The sequence below is a fragment of the Trachurus japonicus genome, chromosome 3 (assembly GCF_045865225.1).
Source record: "Trachurus japonicus isolate A0001 chromosome 3, Traja_1.0".
Lineage (NCBI taxonomy): Eukaryota > Metazoa > Chordata > Actinopteri > Carangiformes > Carangidae > Trachurus > Trachurus japonicus.
In genome coordinates, this window is record NC_140909.1 from 40277624 (window position 1) to 40300090 (window position 22467).

At 41.9% G+C, this 22467-nt stretch overlaps 1 protein-coding gene across 1 annotated transcript in view; it reads left to right on the plus strand.

Moving 5' to 3' along the window:
* Window positions 1-22467, plus strand: part of LOC146990401 (E3 SUMO-protein ligase PIAS1-like) — a 66458-nt gene that overhangs the window by 30931 nt on the left and 13060 nt on the right. Inside the window, exon 2 of the mRNA XM_085772704.1 lies at window positions 5730-6225. Within this exon, the coding sequence (XP_085628830.1) occupies window positions 5730-6225 (496 nt within the window). The remainder of the gene's footprint in view (window positions 1-5729; window positions 6226-22467) is intronic.

Sequence of the window (22467 nt, forward strand, 5' to 3'; positions counted from 1 at the left end):
TCTCTCTTCAGCCTGGTGTTTGGCTGCACTTTGTATAAAACAGTTCTACATTGGACGATCTAACCTCCACATGAGCACCATCAGCTGAGACAGAGCACAGTGGATGTGGCACTGATCAGCTGTCACAATGCACGTGTGTAAAAAAAATTGGAGCGATCAATTTATTTATTTTTTTGCCGTTAACACACATGTAGTCTTATCGGTTAACGGTTAATAATCGGTTAATAATCGGTTAATAATCGGTTAACGAGCGTTGGTTATTGGTCAGAAAAAACATTCAAAATGTGCATCCCTAGTCTTCACACGGTCATAATCCACTGTCCCACCCGCTCGGTATGTGAATGGACACGGGGGGGGGGGGGGTGTCTGTGTGAATGCAGCATAAGTCTCCAGGAAATGTAAACCAATGTAATGTCCCCTGAAGTGTTGGAAACACAACTCTGTGTGTGTGTGTGTGTGTGGCTATGCATATGTGGCAGCTGTACACAAGATGCAGTGTTTGGTGTGTAAACAGCAGCCTCCGCTCTGTCACACTGGGCAGTGTGAAGCTTGGTTGGAGCCCAGATTGTCTAAAATAGTCCTTTACATGCAGGAGCAGGAACCAAACATCCCCATAAACTGGGCCATCGCATAATTGTGTGTGTGCAGCTGCAACAATTCAGTGACCGGCCAATGGACAGAAAAATGAACCTGCAACTGTTTTGATAGTGGAGAAATTGTTGAGTAAATCAGATGTACTTATTCCAGCTTCTACACAGTGAGGAGATAAAGCTCTTGGTTGTCATGTGAGACAGATGAGTCGAGAACACAATCTACAGACAGTAGCTGCTAGTTTTATAACTTTTGATGACATCATCTTGGTGTTTGGGGATTTGCAAGGAACATTTTTTACTGTTACCGTCTGTTGTTGATTTGTTTCTCCTGTCAACAAGTCTCTGATTTGTTTAGATCTGCTTTATGTAAAACCAGTGGTTCTCCCTCTGTGGCTCATGGACAACTGGTGGACCACAACCAACCCTGTAACAGAGATGGAGGCCAAACATTATATGCTCTTAAAGCAGCTTTCATTTTAATGACAGCTATCAAACAATCTGCCTCTCTTTCCTTTAAAGGGATATTTCAACATTTTGTCAAATTCACCTATTGCCATAATCCATATAGTCTTAGGTGTAGGTTCATTACCATTAATTGTCGGTGCAAGCTATTTTGAGATCGGCAGGGCAGAGACGCGAGCTGCTCAACTAACACAATGGAGGCACACAGTATTTCCACGTTTCCCTCATCAAACTAAATACACAATCCAACAACTCCAAAACGTTCTCGTGGACAAGTTGTGACCTGCACATTCACCATGCTATGAGATAATAACGTATGATTATGTAACATTGCGACACATGAAACAAATACTTGGAACAACTTGCACTTTTGTTTTGAAGTCACTCCGCCCAGCAGCCGTGTCTGGAATGTAGTTCCGGCCACGCATTTGCCTCAAAAACAACTCTGTCTCATAATGTTATATTATTTCATAGTGGTGATTATGCAGGTCACAACTTGTCCACAAGAGCGTTTTCAAGTTGTTCGATTGAGTATTTGATGAGTTTGATGAGGGAAAGGCGGAAATACTGTGCGGCGTGCAGAGCTCACGTCTCTTCCCGCCGATCTAAAAATAGCTTTCACCAACAATTAAAGGTAATGAACATACTCCTAAAACTTTAAGGATTATGGCAATAGGTGAATTTGCCAAAATGTTGAAATATCCCTTTAACCGTTCCTGTTGCTAACCAGATATCCACATCCAGTTATCTGGTGATGCCAGTTTTTGCCACGGTTACAAAAGTACCATGTTATAAGAAAAGATAGCAAACACGTACAGTGTTATCTGCCTTCATGGTCCACAGGTAAAGAATAAATGTTGCTTCAACCGTCGTGCTGTTATTTAAAGCACATACTTGGTTTGCTGCACTTGTGGCCACTGAAAGCTAGAAGTGCAAAAGTGGAACAGGTCTTACAGTAAACTGCAACATGCAGGGGTTTCGCTTCCTTTCCAGTCTGCTGTTAATACATCATTTGTGATAATACACCATGGGTGGAGCAGACCAAGAGGCTGCTGTCACACCTGTAACACCCAAATAGTTTTGGTATTGTTTTGGTTATTTTTAACTGTTGATGATGAGGATGGGGATGGTGTTTAGAGCAAAGTAGGGCAGCAGTAAAACAGGCTGACCCAACAGTACTCCTGCAAAGAGGATCAAGAAAGAGCTGGAGAGAAGTCAAACTGAAGCTAATGAGTGAGGTAAGGGCTACTTCAGTCCCAAATGATGGATTTTCAGATAATCCTTCATAACCTTTACTGTTTGTATTGGGTGTGTTAGTGTTTTCATTCTGCAGCTGTAAGATGCTGTTGGTATGGCTGGGTCACAGAAATTGCATACAGCAGTCATTTTAAATGTCAATTGAATGCAGATCCCAGGAGAGACCAAACACGACTGTGCTGCATTATGAGAAAAAAATCTAGGCATAAAGATTTGGAGTAAATCCTCTGGGTGGACACTGCAGTGTATACATATAAATTCTGTACATAACTTATCATTATTGTGTACTAAGGCTGCACGATATTGGAAAAAACTGACATTGCAATTTATTTTCAGCAATATATATTGCGATATTAAAAAAAATACAATACATACATGTTGTACATATTTTGGATGTTTACCTTCTTTTGGGGACTAAATCTTCTTTTCCTGTTTCTCCCTCTTGCTTGGTGCTTATTTTCAGAGTGTGTGGCTGACGGTGTGTGCATGGGGGGGAGGGGCTGACTGTGAGCTGAGAGAGAGAGAGCCGAGCTGAATGGGCCGGCCCGGCATGAACAACGCCACCGGACGCGCAGGTGGCTGAAAAAACAACAACAAATGACTTGGGTCTGGCCTCAGGCTTTTGTTTTTGTTTTGTTTTTTGGCCGTGTTCGAGATGAGAATTAATGCTAGTGAGTCGGGCTTCAACACCCAGGTGGCGTTTTCATTCTAGGAGCAAGCAGCTCATCCTATGACTACTGCACATGCAATGCTCAAACAGTATATCATGCAGCCCCATTATGCGTGTGTGTGTGTGTGTGTGTGTGTGTGTGTGTGTGTATCCACATGGTTATTAGATGCTGGTGACGGACACTTGTTAACGAGCTGAGGTTTCATTTGAGCAGAGTGAATCTCACCAAACTCAACCTTTAGATAAACAAGGGCATGTTGTATCTATGTATGTATGTATCATGTTGTATATTGTGTGTGTCTTAAAAACAATGGATGATGTTGAAGTATTGCGTCTACTTTTTTTCTTATTTGTAATGAAGTGTCAGACAGGCCAAGACTGAACTGACTGTAGACAGCTGATTATTAGTGGTGAAACTGCCTCTGATTTCATTCTAACAAACTACTGTACATCCTCACTGATTTTAATAATTGAAGGAAGTGCTGTCTCTTTGCGTTTATACCATGATTGATGATCATGTTCAGGTAAAAAGAAAAAAAAATATCTGTAATTACTTTTCAGAACATTTTTCCTGATCTCTTGTCTCTCCTCTCTGGTTTTGAGAGGAGGTTTCAAACTCAAAGCACTTAAATTCACACCAGGGGTTTTAGTCACTCTGCCCATCTAATTTTTTTTTTCTAAGTTACAGTTGCTAAGGATATAATCAACTAACTTTTGTTTGTATAATCTGCTCATACAATATGTGTGAGCACTGGACAGTTGGTCTGGTCTGATGAGGAGCTGCCTGCTCTGCCACCTTAAACTGAACCTATAGTCTGTGTTTTTTTCCCAAGCTTTTGCTGCAGCTTCTCCATCCCACCTCCTCCTGGGAGGTTCTGCCTCAGCTTCGTGTTGAGCCAGGGAAAATCCATTGTTGGTGAAAGTTTTTTTTTTCTCAGTCCAAAACTGATGAAATCTTATGGCACCTCCTGCCCGCTTCCCAGCACTGGTGGTGTGTGTTGTATTACAACAGGTGCTGCTAAGGCTGACAGGCTCTCACACACACATTAGAAAATGAAAAGATTCTGCACTGAGTATTTCATCATAGTTCAGTAAAAGTAGCTTCTCTGCCAGGAGGACGGTAGCTCTGTGTAAACATCTGTGAGCAAACTGTGCTGAGTTAAGGTATTTTAATGTACGGACAGACAGACTCTTAGGAGACGACCCAACCGCATGAAGCCAGATAAAAAAGAATATTGATGAACCTATGGTGGCATGAAAAAGTTTGGGCACCCCTGGTCAAAATTTCTGTTTTGATGTGAGCAGTTAAAGGGATAATTCAACATTTTGGAAAATTTGCCTATTGCCATAATCCATATAGTTTTAGGAGTAGGTTCATTACCTTTAATTGTCGGTGAAGGCTGTTTTGAGATCAGCGGGGTAGAGACGCACAACTACTCACGTAACGCAACGGAGGCTAATGGAATTTCCATGTTTCCGTCATCAAACTAAATACACAATCTAACAACTCCAAAACATTCTCGGGGACAAGTTGTGACCTGCACATTCACCACGCTATGAGATATAATGTATAATTATGTAACATTACAACACGAAGCAAATACTCAAAATGACTTACTTTTGAAATCACTCCACCCAGTAGCCGTGTCTGGAATGTAGTTCTGGCTACGCATTTGCCTCTTAAACAGCTCTGTCTGGTAACGTTCTGTTATTATCTCAAAGCGTGGTGAATGTGCAGGTCACAACTTTGTCCACCAGAGCGTTTACAGATGGAAATTAGCCCTAGTGGCTAAATCTGGTACAACCATCTCTTCTTTGTTCTTGATTAATGGTATTGTACACTGTCCCGTAATAATAAACTAAACTAAACTAAACTTTTGGAGTTGTTGGATTGTGTTTGATGAGTTTGATGAGGGAAACAGGGAAATATCGTGCACCTTGCGTCTGTCCCCCGCCGATCTCAAAACAGCTTGCACTGACAATCAAAGGTAATGAAACTACTCCTAAAACTATAGGGATTATGGCAATAGGCAAATTTGCCAACATGTTGAAATATCCCTTTAATAGAACTCAAAGAGTATTTTTTAACAGCAGCTCCTCACAGGTGAGACAGGTTGAGTCTGGAAGTGGAAGATGAAATGATCTCCAAAGGGCATAAAGTAACAGATGACACATTCCCTTTACATTTTAAACATCATTTTTTATTTTCGTGAAAGATGAAAAGGAAGAAAAGAACAGAAAGAAAAGGGCCTGCAGCAAAGGTCTGGGCCACCTGCCCCTGCTACTCTAGTGTAGAGTAGAACTTTTGACCAGGGGTGGTTGAACCTTTGCATGCCACTGTACACATTTGTGCATTTGAATGTCACTCCTGACCAGGTTGACATGGCAGAAGAACTTGCTGAGCAGCCCCATGCCCCCCCCCCCCCTCAGGATGAGCTGATAGTGAAGCTGTGTTGTTCACACAAAGTAGTAGATGGGTTCTGGCCTCTCATAAATCTCTGCCTCTGTCAGTCTGTTGAATTACGCACATAATTTACAACGTCTTTGGCCTCTGTCCTGCACACAAGCAAGTTTTTAATTTCCTACTGTGCATGTTTTTTTCCTCAGAGTGCAGAGACAGAAAAACTTTTGTTTCCTGTCCATCTAGACACACAGTGTTTTGTTGAAACAGTTTTGATATGGCAATGATGCCAGAGTGGACCAGACATGACTTCTAATCCTTGTCACCCCCCCTTCTCCCACCACAGCAGATGGTGATGAGCCTGCGGGTGTCGGAGCTGCAGGTGCTGCTGGGCTACGCCGGACGCAACAAGCACGGACGCAAACATGAGCTGCTGACCAAGGCTCTGCATCTGCTGAAAGCCGGCTGCAGCCCCGCCGTGCACATGAAGATCAAAGAGCTGTACCGACGACGCTTTCCTGCCAAAATGGTTTCCCACTCAGAGCTGGCCCTGTCCGGACCGCACCACCCAGCCACGGCCGGGGTGGTGGGGGGAGGGGGGGCCGCGCTGCCCGCCGGCCTCACACAGCTGGCCTATGAGGGTCACGCCGGTCACGGCGGAGCCCCGTCTCCCGCCGCCTTACTGCCCCTCTCGCTGCTCGGCCCCGGGAAACACGAGCTGACGGGGCTGACGCACCACCTGCCCACCTCGGCCACGCTGCATCCGGTCCATCCAGATGTGAAGCTCCAGAGGCTGCCCTTCTACGACATGCTGGACGAGCTCATCAAGCCCACCAGTCTAGGTAAGGACCTGTGTCTCTGTGCGTTTGTTCAGCAGCTTCACGGTTTGGAATCAGGACCTTCAGTCTTTGAATAGTGAATGTGGGTGAAAGTGGAGGAGAGTCTCACTTTATTTCAGTGTGTTCACTGTATATAAGAAGAATCAGGTTTGGCCTCATGGTTAAAATAAATATTATAGAAATGCAACATATAGAACATTCACTTCAGCCAGGGAACCTAGTTACATCTCTCTCTCTGTCCTTGTCTCTCATTCACTTTCTCTACTCACTCTTTTTCCTATCACTCTCTTCCTCACACCGAGGAACCCTCGCGGGTGAAAACGACAAAATATTTTATCGGATGTGCATTTCGTTTATTTATTTATTTATTTATTTATTTATTTTTATTGTGCAATACAAGTGACAGACATAACGCAAACATAAAGACATGACAAGACATGACACAGCACACGACAATTAAGAGCAAAAGTCGCAACACAGCAGCAAATAAAAAAGAAGAAAGAAAAGGAAAGAGAGAGAAAAGGAAAAAAAGGGGGGGGGTAGATATATTAAGGTAGCTTGTGATAAGAGAAAACAAAACACATGATGGAGAGAAAGAAAGAAAAAAGAACATCGGGCAAACAATTGATCAATCAGTCAATCATTCATTTTTCGTTTAGACGGCAACGGCATTTTGGTGGCTTAAAAGTGACACCACCCTCCAGAGTGCAAATCTTAAAAACGCTCCACTGTCGCGTTCCCGTCTAAAGTCTGCTCCGATATGCTCATGTACATGTTTACGTCACAGGCGTGCGCCACTGCGCCAGTACAGGAAAATGACAGCAAACATGTCGGATTCAACCAACTTTTCTATGTCACCGTATGCACGCATATTTCCCACAAAAAACGCTTGTCTAAACGCGGAATAAAAAGTGAGAATGGAACGCCACTTTTGCGTTTTCTGTTCAGATCATTTCCGTGTAAACATAGCCTTATTCTTCCCTCTTACTTTTTACATCACTCGTTCTCCTCTTTCACTCAATCTTCCCTCTCTCTTGTCTGTCACTCACTCATTCACTCACTCACTCCTAAAAACATGATTGGCCGGGTTGTGGATTTTTCTGTATATCAGTATATAATTCATATACTGATTATGGCAGCAGTCACAGCTAATTCTGACACTTGTACTTCCTCTGCTGTGTAAAAGGCCTCCTGCCAGTCTTGTGCCGCCTGCTAATGTGATGATGACAGGCACAGAGAAGTTAATGCTAAAATATCATTTTCACATTTCTCTCCGGGGCTCACAGTTGGTACCTGAGAGAATTTTGTGAATTAATCAGGTGCCTTAAACATCACTCATCAGAAAAGAGTAAAAGCTGGAGAGTTTGTCCTCTCAGATTCCCTTCAAATCTTAACTTAATGGTGTTTTTTCTTGTCGAGGGTTAAAGGGATATTTCAACATTTTGGCAAATTCACCTATTGCCATAATCCCTATAGTTTTAGGAGTAGGTTCATTACCTTTAATCACGGTGCAAGCTGTTTTTAGATTGGCGGGGCAGAGATGTGAGCTGCTCAGCTAACACAACGGAGGCTCATGGTTTTTCCATGTTTCCCTCATCACACTAAATACACAATCCAACAACTCCAAAACGCACATCCAGCACGCTATGAAATTATAACATATAATTATGTAACATCATGCCACATGAAGCAAGTACTCAGAGCTACTTTTGAAATCACTCTGCCGAGCACGAGCAGCCGTGTCTGGAATGTAGTTCCAGTTATGCATTTGCCTCTAAAACAACTCTGTCTCATAACGTTACGTTATTATCTCATAGCGTGGTGAATGTGCAGGTCACAACTTGTTCACCAGAGCGTTTTGGAGTTGTTGGATTGTGTATTTGATTTGTTTGATGAGGGAAAGGCGAAAATACAGCGCACCTTGCAGAGTTTACGTCTCTGCCCCGCCCATCTAAAAACAGCTTGCACCGACAATTAAAGGTAACAAACCTACTGCTAAATCTATAGGGATTATTACAACAGGCGAATTTGCCAAAATGTTGAAGGCTGCCCACAAACACAGGCCTTGGGAAAACAATCTTTCCTTGTGCCTGCCCTGTTCTGTTGTGTACATACATAACGTGCATCTCTACTGCTCTAACTTGATATACTCATTATATTCAAGCTCTTTTCTGTACTTTTCCATTCTGGATTACTCATCTGATGCAGTTTTTCAGATGTAGATATTTCCAATAAAAGCCTTGCTGAGAGATACAGGGTTTCTCTTCAGTGACACATTAGAGGGCTTTTATTTTGAAAGAGTAACGGGAGATATTGAAGATATGAACAGCATAATGCAGGAACTTTAACAGGGCAAACAGTTGGTTTTCTGTGGTTTCAGTGTAGCTGTACATGTGTTTGTGCGGCTACATGAGGACTGCTGTGCTGGGATCTGTTTCTGCTGGGTGGTGCAGTGCTGCGTTATGATGAATCATCATTATATTTTCATTGTATGTATGTTGGTAGCTATTAGACCAATTTTTCATCATGGAGCCACTTGAATATTAATGAATCCCCCTGCATGTGGACCATCAACAACACATGTTGACAGTGTTGTTGCCTCTGTGCTGCTGACAGAGGCCAGAGGCGCTACTCTGTCTGTCCACAGATAAATATGTCTGTATGTCATGTGGACACGGTGTCTCAGGAACACCTGAAGGGAATCTCTTCAGATTTAGCACAAACAACAATTTGGTGGAATGTCACTGTGACCTCAAAAACACTTTTTTGGCCATATATCAAGAATTCCTAATCCAATCCAATGTGTTAGGGAGTATATTATATACACCACATATTTTACCATATATATTCAATCTGAGTCTCTTTAACTATATACCGTATATCTAGATCTATATTCTATATATCTAGAATCTAAAAATATATAATACCTGTGTCTTTAAGGATACTACATGAAGAGAGCAGTCAGAGACCAGACATCAATGATGCTTGAAGGAAACTCTTCTAGTTGAGCCTCACTCTGACGCACTCCTGAAAAAATATTTGTGTTCTGGCTCTGCATAAGACCATCACATCTCTTAACAAAGCTCAGTTTTGTTCCCATGTTGCAGAAACAGAAGGAGGGAACCCAAAAAGAGAAGCTCCTTTATATGTTTCTAATTAAATATGTTTGTTAGTTTTTTTGTAAATAAAAGCCAATTGTGTATACTGTAAAAAAAAGTTAACTGTAACAACTTCTAATGGGTTATTCTGAATACCATCAAATCTGAATGATAAAGTATGCGACAGTCAAGTTTAAAATATAGTATATATTATTATATAATATAGATATATATTCAAATGATATTCATTAAGACTTGAAGAGTGTGGTTTGATCAGATTTAGCTGTCATAAACACACAACCCACCATCTGTCACAGGGTTTGATTGAAATACTACAAAGTCCTGGTTGTTGCACAGATGTTTATTTCCAGCTGTGCCACGCCCACAAAAATGCAAATATACAAATTTTGCATGTAAAATAACTAAAACTACTCCAACTTTGGCTGGAAAGTGGAAATACTGTGTTCACGTCAAGACCCCACTGACAGTAAGAAGCTAAATAACCCAAATATCCAGTAACTCCTCTTGATTCATTTCATGAAGGCCCAGAATGGAAGCACCATGTCTTCTGTGCCGTCTGCCCCTTAAATTGTTGCTTTTAATCTTGGCTTAATCTTGGTCAGATTTGGCATCATATTAGCTGTGCATCCAGCTCCCAGCCCGCATTTAGCATGACAACACACTCTGGGCTCTGGGATGTATTGCAAATATATGGAAATGTCTAGATTTTCCTACATTAGCATTTTAATGGAGTAAGAGACCATCTCGTGATTAATTTGCCTGCAGATGCATGTACAAACACAATGCCTGCAGCTCTGTCATCACACCATCTTTCTCCTCTTCCCTCTCCTTTTCTCACTCTATCCATTTCCTGCACATTTCCCCTTCTTCCTCTGGCTCTTCCCTCCCTCCCCCTCTCCCTCTCTCCCTATGTCTTCCATCCTCTCTCCCCCGTCTCTGTGGCCGTCCTCGATTAAAATTTGCATGCAAAGTGATGAAATCACACAGGCGTACACCTGTGCCCGCAGAACACACCCTCCCCTCATCTGAATCGCGCCACTCTCACACAAACCCATATACACACACGCGCACGCGTCTGCACATACAGCACTTTCAAAACGCAAACGTACTTTCCAATAAATAATGCATGTTGATCGCATTGTTCTCAGAGAGGCAGCCAGAGTGAAAGGATGAGTAAGAGGAGCTGGAACCCAGAGGAAGACGGTGCACATCATTAGAGCAAACTGAATTTACTTCAGAAAGTGAAACTCAGCTGCAGCTTCGGAGGTGATGACCCTCTTTATCCTAATAACAATGCAGGGCAGTAATGAAAAGCACTTGATTAACTGTGATTCTTCACTCGTGTGCAGACTGGAAGGTTTTCTTTTTTCTTTTTCTTTTTTTTTCTTTGCCGTTGCTTTAAGGCAGCCATGGTCTCCTCACTCCCTCACCCTCCTCTGCCACAGACTCCACTCTGCTTGTTTACTTCTCTCTGATCTTCTGATTACTGTTCAATCCCTCTGTACCTCTCTCTCTCTCTCTCTCTCTCTCTCTCTCTCTCTCTCTCTCTCTCTCTCTCTCTGTCTCTTCCCATTGTTGTTGCTCCTCCTGTTGCCTCGCCTCTTGTTCCACTCTCCCCCACTCTCTCATTTTCTTTCTTACTCCCTTCCCCCCACTTGCTTACTCTCCTGGTTTGCTGTGTGTGTGTGTGTGTGTGTGTGTGTGTGTGTGTGTGTGTGTGTGTGTGTGTGTGTGTTGTTTTGTTTTTTTCTGGAGCAGTCTGATTTTGTTGGCCGTGTTTGCGCTTAACCGGGATCCTGACAGGGTTTTACAAGAGCACATATGCATGACGGACAGTGCAGTGAAAGGACAGATTATCACTTGTTGGTTGCATCCCTGCATCTAAAACTGGAATAAATAATAAGTAATAAGTCTCTTTCCTCAGTAAGAACTGGAGGTCATTTGTAAAAATTCAGACCCATGTGACATTTAAAATTGAAATTAGTTTTGGTCTGTTTGCAATTACACAACAACTTGGCAAAAAAAAAAGAAAAATGGAAATGCTTCCAACAAAACACCAGAGCCGAAAACCATACAAGACAGGATGAGGGTTGGTTAGCGCCACAATGTCATAAAGAGCAGAAAGATGCAGTAATTGTTTCAACATGGAGCTAAAATGGCATCGCATTGACAGTTTGTTTGGATTTGCATTCACATGAAGTGACAGTAATAGCAGTGTAAAGAATGAACAAACAAAAGCGATCTGACATCCTGATGCAGCGTCAGATCAGACTGTGTTCTGTGTCTAGCTCCTTCACTACAACTGTGTACCAGTTCTCTTCTTATTTTACTACAGTAGTGACCTCATGCACGTCCCACTCCCCCCTTTTTTTAGAGAAGTTTTGGATGCTTTCATTTAAGAAGCTTTGGATGCTTTTTTATTGCCGTCTGGACACAGACACGGGGCTTTAAATGGAAGAGAGCTTGTTTTGGCAGAAGTTTTGTACCTTCTGCTATAGCATCCATAAACAAGCTGCATCACAGACACTGCTGTGGAGGGGTGTGTGTGTGTGTGTTTCTGTGTGTATGCGGCCTACATGCGTGACAACAGATCTCCCCTAAAGCTTTATTATCTTATCTGTGGTTCAGTCACTCATCTGAGTATGAACACAATGTGCCCTGTTATAAGAGTTACCATGTCCCTAGATTGTTTGAGCCTCACCACTTGGAAGTAATCTGGATGTGTACGACAGTGGCCCTGACAGCTCGACACACTGGTAACTAAAGACAACACATGCACAGAACCCTACCGATAGCCACAATCACAACTTCTCAAGTCAAGAAACACTGAACAACAGGATGCTTCAGTCTGGTCCGTCACTTTTTTTACGTCCCTGGAAACCCTTCGGCTGTGGTGTGAGTTTTTTCAGCACATGTGTTGTATCACGGTTGTTGTGACCAAAATTATCACAGTTATCATTTAGGGCTGGGCGGTATAACCTAAAATTCATATCGAATCCCTTCACGGTAACGGTATAAATATATCACGGTATAAATTAAGTGTAAAAATTATAATGGACGTGTTTCTGAATGGGTTTTGTAGCCTCCTCTCCTGCTCCGCTGTCTCTGAGGCAGGTGCGATGACATCATCGACGATAGGACGGTAGAACGCAAATCTCTACCGTGGGCCAAATTTTCTACCGTCTACCACAAATACCGCACAGCCCTATTATCATTATTATCACAGTATTGTTGAATGTGTTAAAAATGTTTAAAAAGTACAACACACATATCAGTGTTTCCTCTAGAATTTTTTTCAGGCACAACTTTCTTATACTCGGTATTCACCAAAAAAACCATAAACAGACGAGGCGCGTGGGACAGGAGGTCGGACGTGCACGACAAAACAAGCGTGTTGCCCCGAATGCGCTATGGCGTCGCATTGGGTTGTGAGAGCACATGACTCACATCGTTACTAAGCAACGGAGCAGGTTGACTCGTGTTGCAAAACAGCGCTGCACAGAGGCTCCAAAAATGGAAATGATGATTGATTTCTGAATGAATGAATACATCACTTATTTTTGGCATATTAGGCTATATTTTTTTGGCCTGGCGCCTGCTTCTAAGGGAGTGCCTCTCAGGTGCTGCTGCCTCTCCAGGAAGTGAGCATTATCACCGTGAGTTTTTCAAAATATGGTAATTAATCACAGTTTTAACGATAATTAAAATTAGGAACGGTAATACTAACCGTCTGGAATATTACTGCGGTTTATCATATCTGTAATCGTCACATCCCTAGTGTCTTGTCAAATTGATTGAAGTTGTTTTCTAAATTTGTAGCGTGTTTGTGTCTTTGCATGTGTAGCAGTGTGTTGAGCTCTCTGGGCCACCGTAGGACACTGTAAGTGAACGATTTAAGAAAGCAGTAAGATGAAATCTCCCACTCAGACGATACAGTAGAGGAGCTAGACACAACTGTAGTTATGTGAAATGAGGATCACAGTGTGTAACCATGTACTTTGATTTTCTGTCTTAACCTCATTGTGCATTGTGTGTGTGTGTGGAAATTCAGTTATTATCACTCACACAACACCGCCCCCCCTTCTCTCTCTCTCTCTTTGTCATTATCCCTCCCTCCCGTGTCACCCCGTGCTCTCTGCTGAGTCTTATCAGTCTGTAGGATAAAGGTTAGTGGGGCCAGTCTAAACTGGTCAACAATCTGGATACTTTTTCATTACCACGGCAACCTCACTGGTTGAACTCCAGTCTCATCTCCATCATTATCCGTCCTCCGTAGAGAACTGTGCCTCTCTGCTCATTATTGGATATCACTGTGGTGCACATGCATTATACATGATTTAATCACCATATCTCTGGGAAAAAGATGCAAGTCCATTTTGCGTTTGATGAGCGTTTCAGGCATAATGGCTTGTTACACGGGAAAATTGCTGTGATATTCATACAATGGAGTAAAATAATGTGGTGAGAAATGTTCAGACGTTGCTTCCTTCAAAGATGAGTCACCCGATGGTTTCATTTTTATATACTGAATGCTTTGCAAAACTAGACACTAGGGTTTCATCGTTATGATTTTTTTTTGTGGCCATTTAGACTATAGGTCACACTCTGTGTTCTTTCATAGGATCTGAAAACAAAAGCAAAAAACAATCTCCTCATCCAGCGGTGCCAGGACATGAGTCATGTCAGCGTGGTGACATCTGACTGCTGCTGTTGTTATTAACTATTGTCAATTTATTTCTCATTTTATTTCCAACCAATAAAATCCCCAAGATATTCAACCTTTACGCAAATGATATGACATAAAGATATGACACATATGGAAATTCACATAAAATATCAATTATGGTGTTATTTGTATACAGAAAATAGGTATATTCTATATTGGTTAGTCTCAGTTTGGTATAAAATGATTGTATGGATTAGTTTAAATACATTTTCTGTTTATTGTCTTAAAGTGTTAAATTACCTTTATACTTTTCGTACGTAACTTACAGTAACATAAATCACAACCAGAGAGAAGTTTATGTGTTCAGTGTTTGTGGCCATCTGCTTTGTATTATGTGGTATTTTGTCACTGAATGGATTGTAAAGTGTGAAAGACAGATGTGTTTAGATATTCATATAAGGACACATTTACATAGAGGTTTGGAAATGTAAGTTACATAGTTACATAGTTACATATAGTAGCTGCCTCTGAAAACACACTTTCATCCGTGTGTTTATCACCAAAATGTTGTCACTCATTTACAAATGAGTGGCAACACAGACCTGTGGGCCTGACACCTCAGAGAGCGGTTACACAATCACTGTATTTTCTAGCACTCACACCAACATTCAGCCAGTAACACACAGCACGTGCTTTCCCCCCGGTTTCAATATTCAGGGTTGAATCTCACTTAAAAAGGAGATTTCCATAAGTTTGGCATGAAACCACTTTTCCTTACCAAGTGTTATATAATAATGGCTTTGGTCTTATGTGCTGTAGGTTTTTTTTGTGCCTGTCTTTATCTTGATAAATGTTGGTGGACTCTCTAAACACCAGGGGAAATAATGAAAATAATTAGAGGTTTAATCATTCTGTCCTTTACACAGTCTGATTTGATGTCTTTTAATTACTGTATATTTTTACATCAATAAACAGGTAGATTTAGGTCAATATTTACTGTAAGACAGGTTGTCATTAGAGCCAGGCTTTATTTCTTCTTCTATACTCTACCATGTTTTATTGCTTTTTTGATTTGCTGGTGCCAGTGTTTTACACTGAAGTGAGTCAGATTTTATTGTGATTAACTGCCAGAAGTCTCATATAAAGAAAGTAAAATTACAGCAGCACACTTAATGTTGAATGAATGAATCCATAAGCTCTGGGTTCAAGTCTCCATGGTGGCAGTTGAGCAGGCTGCTGGAGTGTCCTTGAACAACCAGGCTTTAATCAGCGCAGATCAGTTGCTCTGTACGTCACGTTTCGCCCTTGTCCTCACAGAGTCGGTAGAGATAGTATATCACATACATTATCAGATGCATACAACAGGTTCTGCCGCCGCTGTTCCTAAACATCTGCAGCGGCAGAAACGGAGAGAGAGCGCCTCCTCCTCGCATCGGAACAGCACCTGACATTTAGCAGCACATGTTCTGACCCCTGCGTGCTCCCGAGCAAAATCTTTTCCTTCACTCTAAACATCTCAGGCTTCTCACAACAAATGAACATCAACAAAGGAGCCCTGGCTGCGCTCTACTATAAACACGCTGCACAAAATGGCTTCCATCTCTCAGAGCCTATTAAAGCAGCATTATTTTATTTAAAGGGGGCATATTATGGAAATATCACTTTTTGAAGGCTCTTTAACATATATTTAGGTGTTTGTCTTGCCGTCCGGCCCCCACAATGTGAGAATTGACAAAAAAAATCTATAATGTTCAGGCTCCCTGATTGAAATCCATGTGGTTTTACAAGCTGTTCCCTCAGTTGTCTCCCAGTGATGTAACTAGGACTCAAATTTGCATAACCCCACCCCTACCTGGTACCAGTAGAAGGGGCGGGGCAAGCAGTGGTTCATTTGCATTTAAAGGGACAGACACTGAAACCAGCCGTTCTGAACAGGGCTGTTTTGAGAGGATGAAAAGAGCTGTGATGTTTGATCCTTGGGGGATTTTGACCAAAGGCCGCTCTACGGGGGATTCGAACCGGGGCCACCTGCAGCGAGGACTATAGCCTCAACAGATGGGGCGGGTCCTCTACCAACTCAGCTAAACACCACCCCTCCGACTTTCATTCTTGATTAATTAAAACATTTTTGGCAAATGTTTTCGCTTCTTTCGTCTTGCGCCGGTCCAAGAATTTCACAGTGCGTGCGGAGGCTCATGGGAAATGTAGTGTGAAAACACTTTGCTTTCCAAAACTCTTCATAGTCCCTTTAATGCCCGAGCCGATGTGTCATCAACGTCACCAGCATCATCATCATCATCGCCTGATTAGACAAACCCGACTCTTGGTTATAACTCTGTGTTCCATGGTATATTGGCCGAGGTGTGGCACATGAAGGCGGCTCAGGAGATACTGTGAAATGCCTGCTGCAGTAACAGTGATAGGAGTAGGAGGGCCAGCTGCCAGGACGAGAAAATATAATGCCAGCCTTAGGAGGCATGTCATCACATTGGAATGCCTTAATGAGCCCTATAATATATAGTATATAACTGCACAACGCCCTTATGCAGATAATAAAGGGTAATCACTGCAATTTGGGGGGGGGGGAGTAACACTTGTGGAAAGTTTTTTCAGTTGTCAGCGTGGGTGTGACATCCACATTTGACCTTTTGTTGCGGATGTTTCCAGCACTGTAGATTTTCAATTTGAGTGACGCTGAAAGGATTTTCGTCTTTGTTCGGCCTGTGAACGTTGCGCATGTGTGTGTGTGTGGCTGTCATTTGTTCGTGTGTGCGTCTGTGTGTGTGTGTGTGTGTGTCTGCGGTGTACCAAACAGAGGAAAAGTAGCAACGCCACTAACAAGTTAATAAACTCCAGCTGGGCTTTGTTGTGCTGGAGACAGGCTATAGAGCCGAGCACATTCTCCGTAGCTTAGCTCACACATCTTCTCCTCAGACCGGAGCTCAACCCAGAACCAAAGGTTTCTAGGTTTTCACATGCCGTGAGGTCAAAATCATCATAACAACAAATATTCATACTTTCCATACTAGCAGGCAAATGCGCCTGTTGGTAGTCCCCCCCCCCCCATCCCCCCATTATTTCCACTATGAGATGCTACGATGCAGCTGGTTTCAGTGTAGCTGTAGGAGAAACTTCACTGTAATGTAACGAGTGCCTTGAGACCAGATGTGACCAAACCGGCTCATAAATCTAGATATGTGCAAACATGAGCTGGTTGTATCTCTCAGATCAGAGTTTTTTTGTTTTTTTTTCTCTGGGTATAGAGAATTTATGTTCAACCTCAAAATGAAGATGGCAGCCATTCTGTCACCTTCATCTCCTTGTGACCAGAGATTATAGGTCGTGGTTTGTTTCATTCATCACGAGTGTTGAAGTTTTTTGCCCACAGGGTGTCATGTACTCAATCTGATTTATTTACTCACATTTTACAAGATGTCTTTATTCTAATTAACTAGCTGAAACCAATCCAGCCTAATCCACTGGTCCTGTAATAAATACTATATAATTAAAATGTTGTAGTGTTGGGCCTTATGTTTACTCAGATATATTGTTTCAGTCCACCTCATAAGGATAAAAGTAACATAAGAAATAGTGTTGAAGAGGCGCCGTGTGGTGTGCTGGTTTGAGGCTGCATCCACCGTTCAATTCTCCTGGTGGCCCTTTGCTACGTGTCACTCCCCCAGTCTAAGCTGTAAATAAAATAAATAAATATTGATTAATTGTGGGTGCTGTATAGCTCAGTGGGATTAGCAGGCGCCCAGATTTGAATCCCGAATCTGGCGGCCCTTATAGCCTCATGTCATTCCCCCTCTCTCTGCCTTCCAATGTCCAAAAAGGCAAAAAGCCCCAAAAATATACAAAGAAAAGTTAATTAATTGAAAAAGTTCCCAAAAATACTTTAAAAAAAGAAAAAGAAATTCTGTCCAATATAACCTACAGTATAAACGGACAACGCGAAGTTTTGGAAAGCTAAGTGTTTTCACACTACATTTCCCATGTGCCTCTGCACACACGGTGAAACTCTTGGACCGGTGCAAGACGGACGAAAGCGAAAACATTTGCCAAGAATGTTTTCATCAAAAATGAAAGTCAGAGGTTGAAAGACTATCAGATACCGTCGTAGTTCTGACTATAAATGGCGATCCGGTGGCGTTATTCCCATGACCCACCTGGCCGGGGCCGGGAAACCGAAAGTAGGAAATGCTGGGCGAGTCGACCACTAAATAATAATATCAAAATAACTATAACGACAAAACGATATATTTATCGAAAATGGACCCATTAACAAGTGTGGGTAACGTAGATTCATCCATATTAATATGAGACTTTTTTTTATAACCAAAAAAACCTCCTCTGTGTCCCTTTAACAGTAAACTAGGGCTGCACTCGGCCATTATATTGAGTATAAATTAAACTGATAATTATTTTCTCTAACTGGGCTGGACAAAATAATAAGAAATACCTCCTGGAATAGTTGTTTATATGAGAGCTAATGAAATGGTTCTGGGCTGTCCTCAGTTTACTTCCTCTTCAGTGTAAACATCAACCCATTAGAGGTATCCACCCATCTGTTACCCTTCCCACCATCTGTCTTTCAGTATGAAATGGTATAAAACAATGTGAATGCAGGGCAGTGGCCGGTACAGCAGGGGCTCCAACCATCTCCATTCCAACGAAGCGGCGAGAGTCGACACGTCTCCGTGGCGCGCCGTGGCTGTACCGCGGCTTTTCCTCAGCGTGCACACGTATCCTCGTGATAACACACATTTGCAAAGCATCACGTCTCCATTTTCGAGTTCATTCTCTTCAAAACAGCGTGGAAAGCACTTTTTTTCCCCATAAACTCTCTAGTGTCCACTTGACACCCATGGGAAATCACACCTCAGCTGAACTCCTGCACCTTACAGCACAGTGAGGTCTCATCAGATGGAACTCCCAGTCCTCTGTGAAGCTCGGCTGGAGATTTGTGCTGATAGACGCTATTGGTTTTTTTTTTTGTAATTAGGCCTGTGCCTCAAAATTAATGTCCCCTTGATTTATTAATGTTCATACTCTAATAAGCACCACTAAGCAGAAATACGATTACATGCAGCGGCAGAAAAGTGCTTAATAACAGTAATTACAATCCTGCTCATTAGTTTTGTGTCTTCTTCCACTGAAGTAGAGACTTCATTCATTGTGATAACTCTGTGTTATGTCTCAAACTTGTGAGTAAAAAGATAAGTGAGAAGAAAAAAGCATTTGACACTTTTTACATTAAAGTGGAAGATTTTAACAGGGAAATAATATATTTCAGCACTGTTTTTGCTTACTTGTCTCAGTATTCATAAGCAGATGATGCTTTGCTAAAGATAGTTTTGACTGATAGTTATGTTCTCAATTGTTTTTTTGTTTTTTTTCACCAATGCAATTCCTATAATGCAAAGTTGTTTGTTGTACAGTATTTTTCTTTTCACTTATCTTTTTACTCACAAGTTTGAGACATAACAAGTAGTTATCACAATGAATGAAGTCTCTACTTCAGTGGAAGGAGACACAAAACAGTCTTTTTATCTATTATGTTTTATTTATCTTTAGTATTTTGTCTTTTTATTATGTTTTATAGTTTTTATTTTACTGCGCAGCACTTTGGAAACCGTTTAACGTGTTTATTTAAAATTGTGCTTTATTAATAAAATGGATTGGATTGGATTGGAATATCATTGGGGGTGTCGCATCCATTCCCCAACCCCACAATACAGTCACACAACCACTTTAAGGTCAGCCAGTCACTTTCATCCAGTAACACACAGCACACAACCTTCAGTCCTGAAGTGTAAAAGTTTCAACACACAGCCGGGTGATTAATTAAAGGACAAAGCTGAAAAATTTGTGGAGGACCAGGATGAGGATGCTGTCATTCACAGGGAACTGACGGCTTTGATGAGTACGAAAACATTATGAATCTTATGCTGTGGCCTTCACTACCACATTTCAACCCATTTACACATCTACGGTAGATTTTAGGCTGACGTGTCAGACGGTGCTCTCCTCCACCACTATCACACCTAATGAGGGAACATCTTTTAGAGGAGCGGTGTTCATCCCTCCAGCAGAGTTCAGACACACTGAAGCTGCTCTGGTCGCTCATGGTGGCCCAGCCCCTCACTAAGACTAAGACACCTAATGTTGCTTTTCCTTTCATTAGTCACCTGCCTGCATATTAAATCTTCATTAGAGTTTGACATGTGACCACTCTTCCCTCCCGAGCAATTTCCTGGTGTAGTGTGGCACTCACCACAAGAGTTTGCTCAAGTAGCTAAATGTCTCATAATTCTTAATGTCACATCCTCATCTTCATCAGAACCAGTAGGATACCTTAAAGGTCCAGTATGTAATATTTGTCAAGGTTTATCCGAATCTACTACCAATGAATATATTTTTAAGTGCATAATCACTATAGAATAAAATCTGTTTGGTTTTTATAGCCTTATAATTCGTCTTTTATATATACATAGCCTATAGCAAGGGTCTTGCTTAGAGAGTGTTGCCATCTTGCGCTGCCATTTATGTATGGAATGGAAAATCCAGCCAACCAGAGAGCATGTTTCAAGAGTTTCCATTCATAAATAAACAATAGAATTATTTAATAGATAGATAATAGAATCAAAGTGCTATGTCACTGTTTTCCCCTCATTTTACACACTGCACCTTTAAGACGCGGTCATAATTAGCCGGTCTCTCTGTTAAATAAGATACACAGACAACACAGAATAAAAGGGGAACCGACTTTCAAAAAAATAGTTTAGTTGGGCATCAACATTTAGTGTCTTTTTCTTTTTTACTTTTTTTGCGTGAATTGAACAAACTCGATCTAACATGTTAATTAATGAGCTTCAGAGAAGCTGGCAGACTGATTTAGTTCCAGTCGGACTGAGCCAGGCTAGCTGTCTCCCCCTGTTTCCACTCTTCATACTAACCATCTGCTGGCTGGAGCTTCACATTTAACTGACAAATTACCAGTTTCGACCTCTTCATCCAATTCTCTGCAAAGTGAAAGAAAAAAAAAAGTGCTTTTCCCAAATTGTCAAACTAATTTGAATTTAGTTCAGCAATAGCGGCCAAATGAGAACTTTGGCCAAATACAATACAGTATGAATTCTGCATTGTGATTTAATTCTGACCCTGAATCTGAGCACTTGACTACAGGTTTCACTGATCTAAAGAGACTTCTGCTACAGCAGTGGTCTCATATCAAAGCTCAGTTTCATCTGAAATCACAATGTGCATCTTAAATCACCAGAGTTAAAGAGACGCATGTGGGAGTCTGCATCTGCGTTACACTAAAAGTAAGTTGGGGTGCACATGTATGTGCGAGCATGTGTTTATGTGTGTGAGAGAGACGCAGAGAGAGGAAGACATCAATCAAAGCTCATTTCAGCCCCTCTCATATCTCTGCTAACCACACACATTGAAACACCAGAAACAAATCCACTGCCACAGAGAGAGAGAGAGAGAGAGAGAAAGAGGGAGGGAGAGAGCAAGCGAGGACAGAGTGAGAGAGAGAGAGAGGTAGAGAGAGCACTTTCTATTTATAGCCTGTGTGCCCGGAGAGGAGGAAGACTGTTGTTCGAAAGCACACTCGATGCTCATGGTTTTGCTCTGCAGTACACACACTGCCCGTCAAAAGATGCAGGGACAGAAACATACGGTAAATACAGTCTGTACAAATTCTACATCACGTGGGCGGTGAGATGGGTCATTACTGGGAAAATTAATGGCCTTTAGAAAGGATGATGAAAGGAGGAAAATGATTGGACCAATAATCATCCACAGGAACTGTAGACTCCATCCCACTCAACACCCTCCACGGGAAGAAATTACAGTCTGTGTGTGTGTGTGTGTCTGTGTGTGTTTTATATATTGTGCACGTACAGCTGTCACTCACCGACAGCGACAGTCATGATTCATGACAGGTAATTCTTTGACTCATCTTCCCCAGTCATTTACACCTCCTGCAGCCCAAAAGATCTGTGCTCACACACTGGATATGACGGAGGCCATAGAGTACTCCTGTGTTTTAACAGCACATATAGTATCTGTAGCCTAATGTTCAGTCTCCTGGTGAGGGCTGGAAGCTTTTGCTCAGTGGAGTAGAGCTGGTTTTTCATCTTAGGAACGAAAAACCGTTCCTCCGCAGCGAGGGATGTCCTGCAAACAGTTCTATAAAACGCTGTTTTATGGAACTGTTTGTTTGCCACACACATCACAGTTCCTGAGAGCAAAGTCTGTAATTAGTTGCAAATTTGACAATAAAATAATGTGTTTTGGCCAAGTGTGTTTGTGTTGATGTGCATCACAGATTGAACTGTTGACGTGGTGGTAGGCTTTCTTTCTGTTGCACTACACTAACTTTAAAACGCCTAACCACACACGCAACTTTTAATGCACTTTTATATCAATTTCCTTCCTCCCATTATA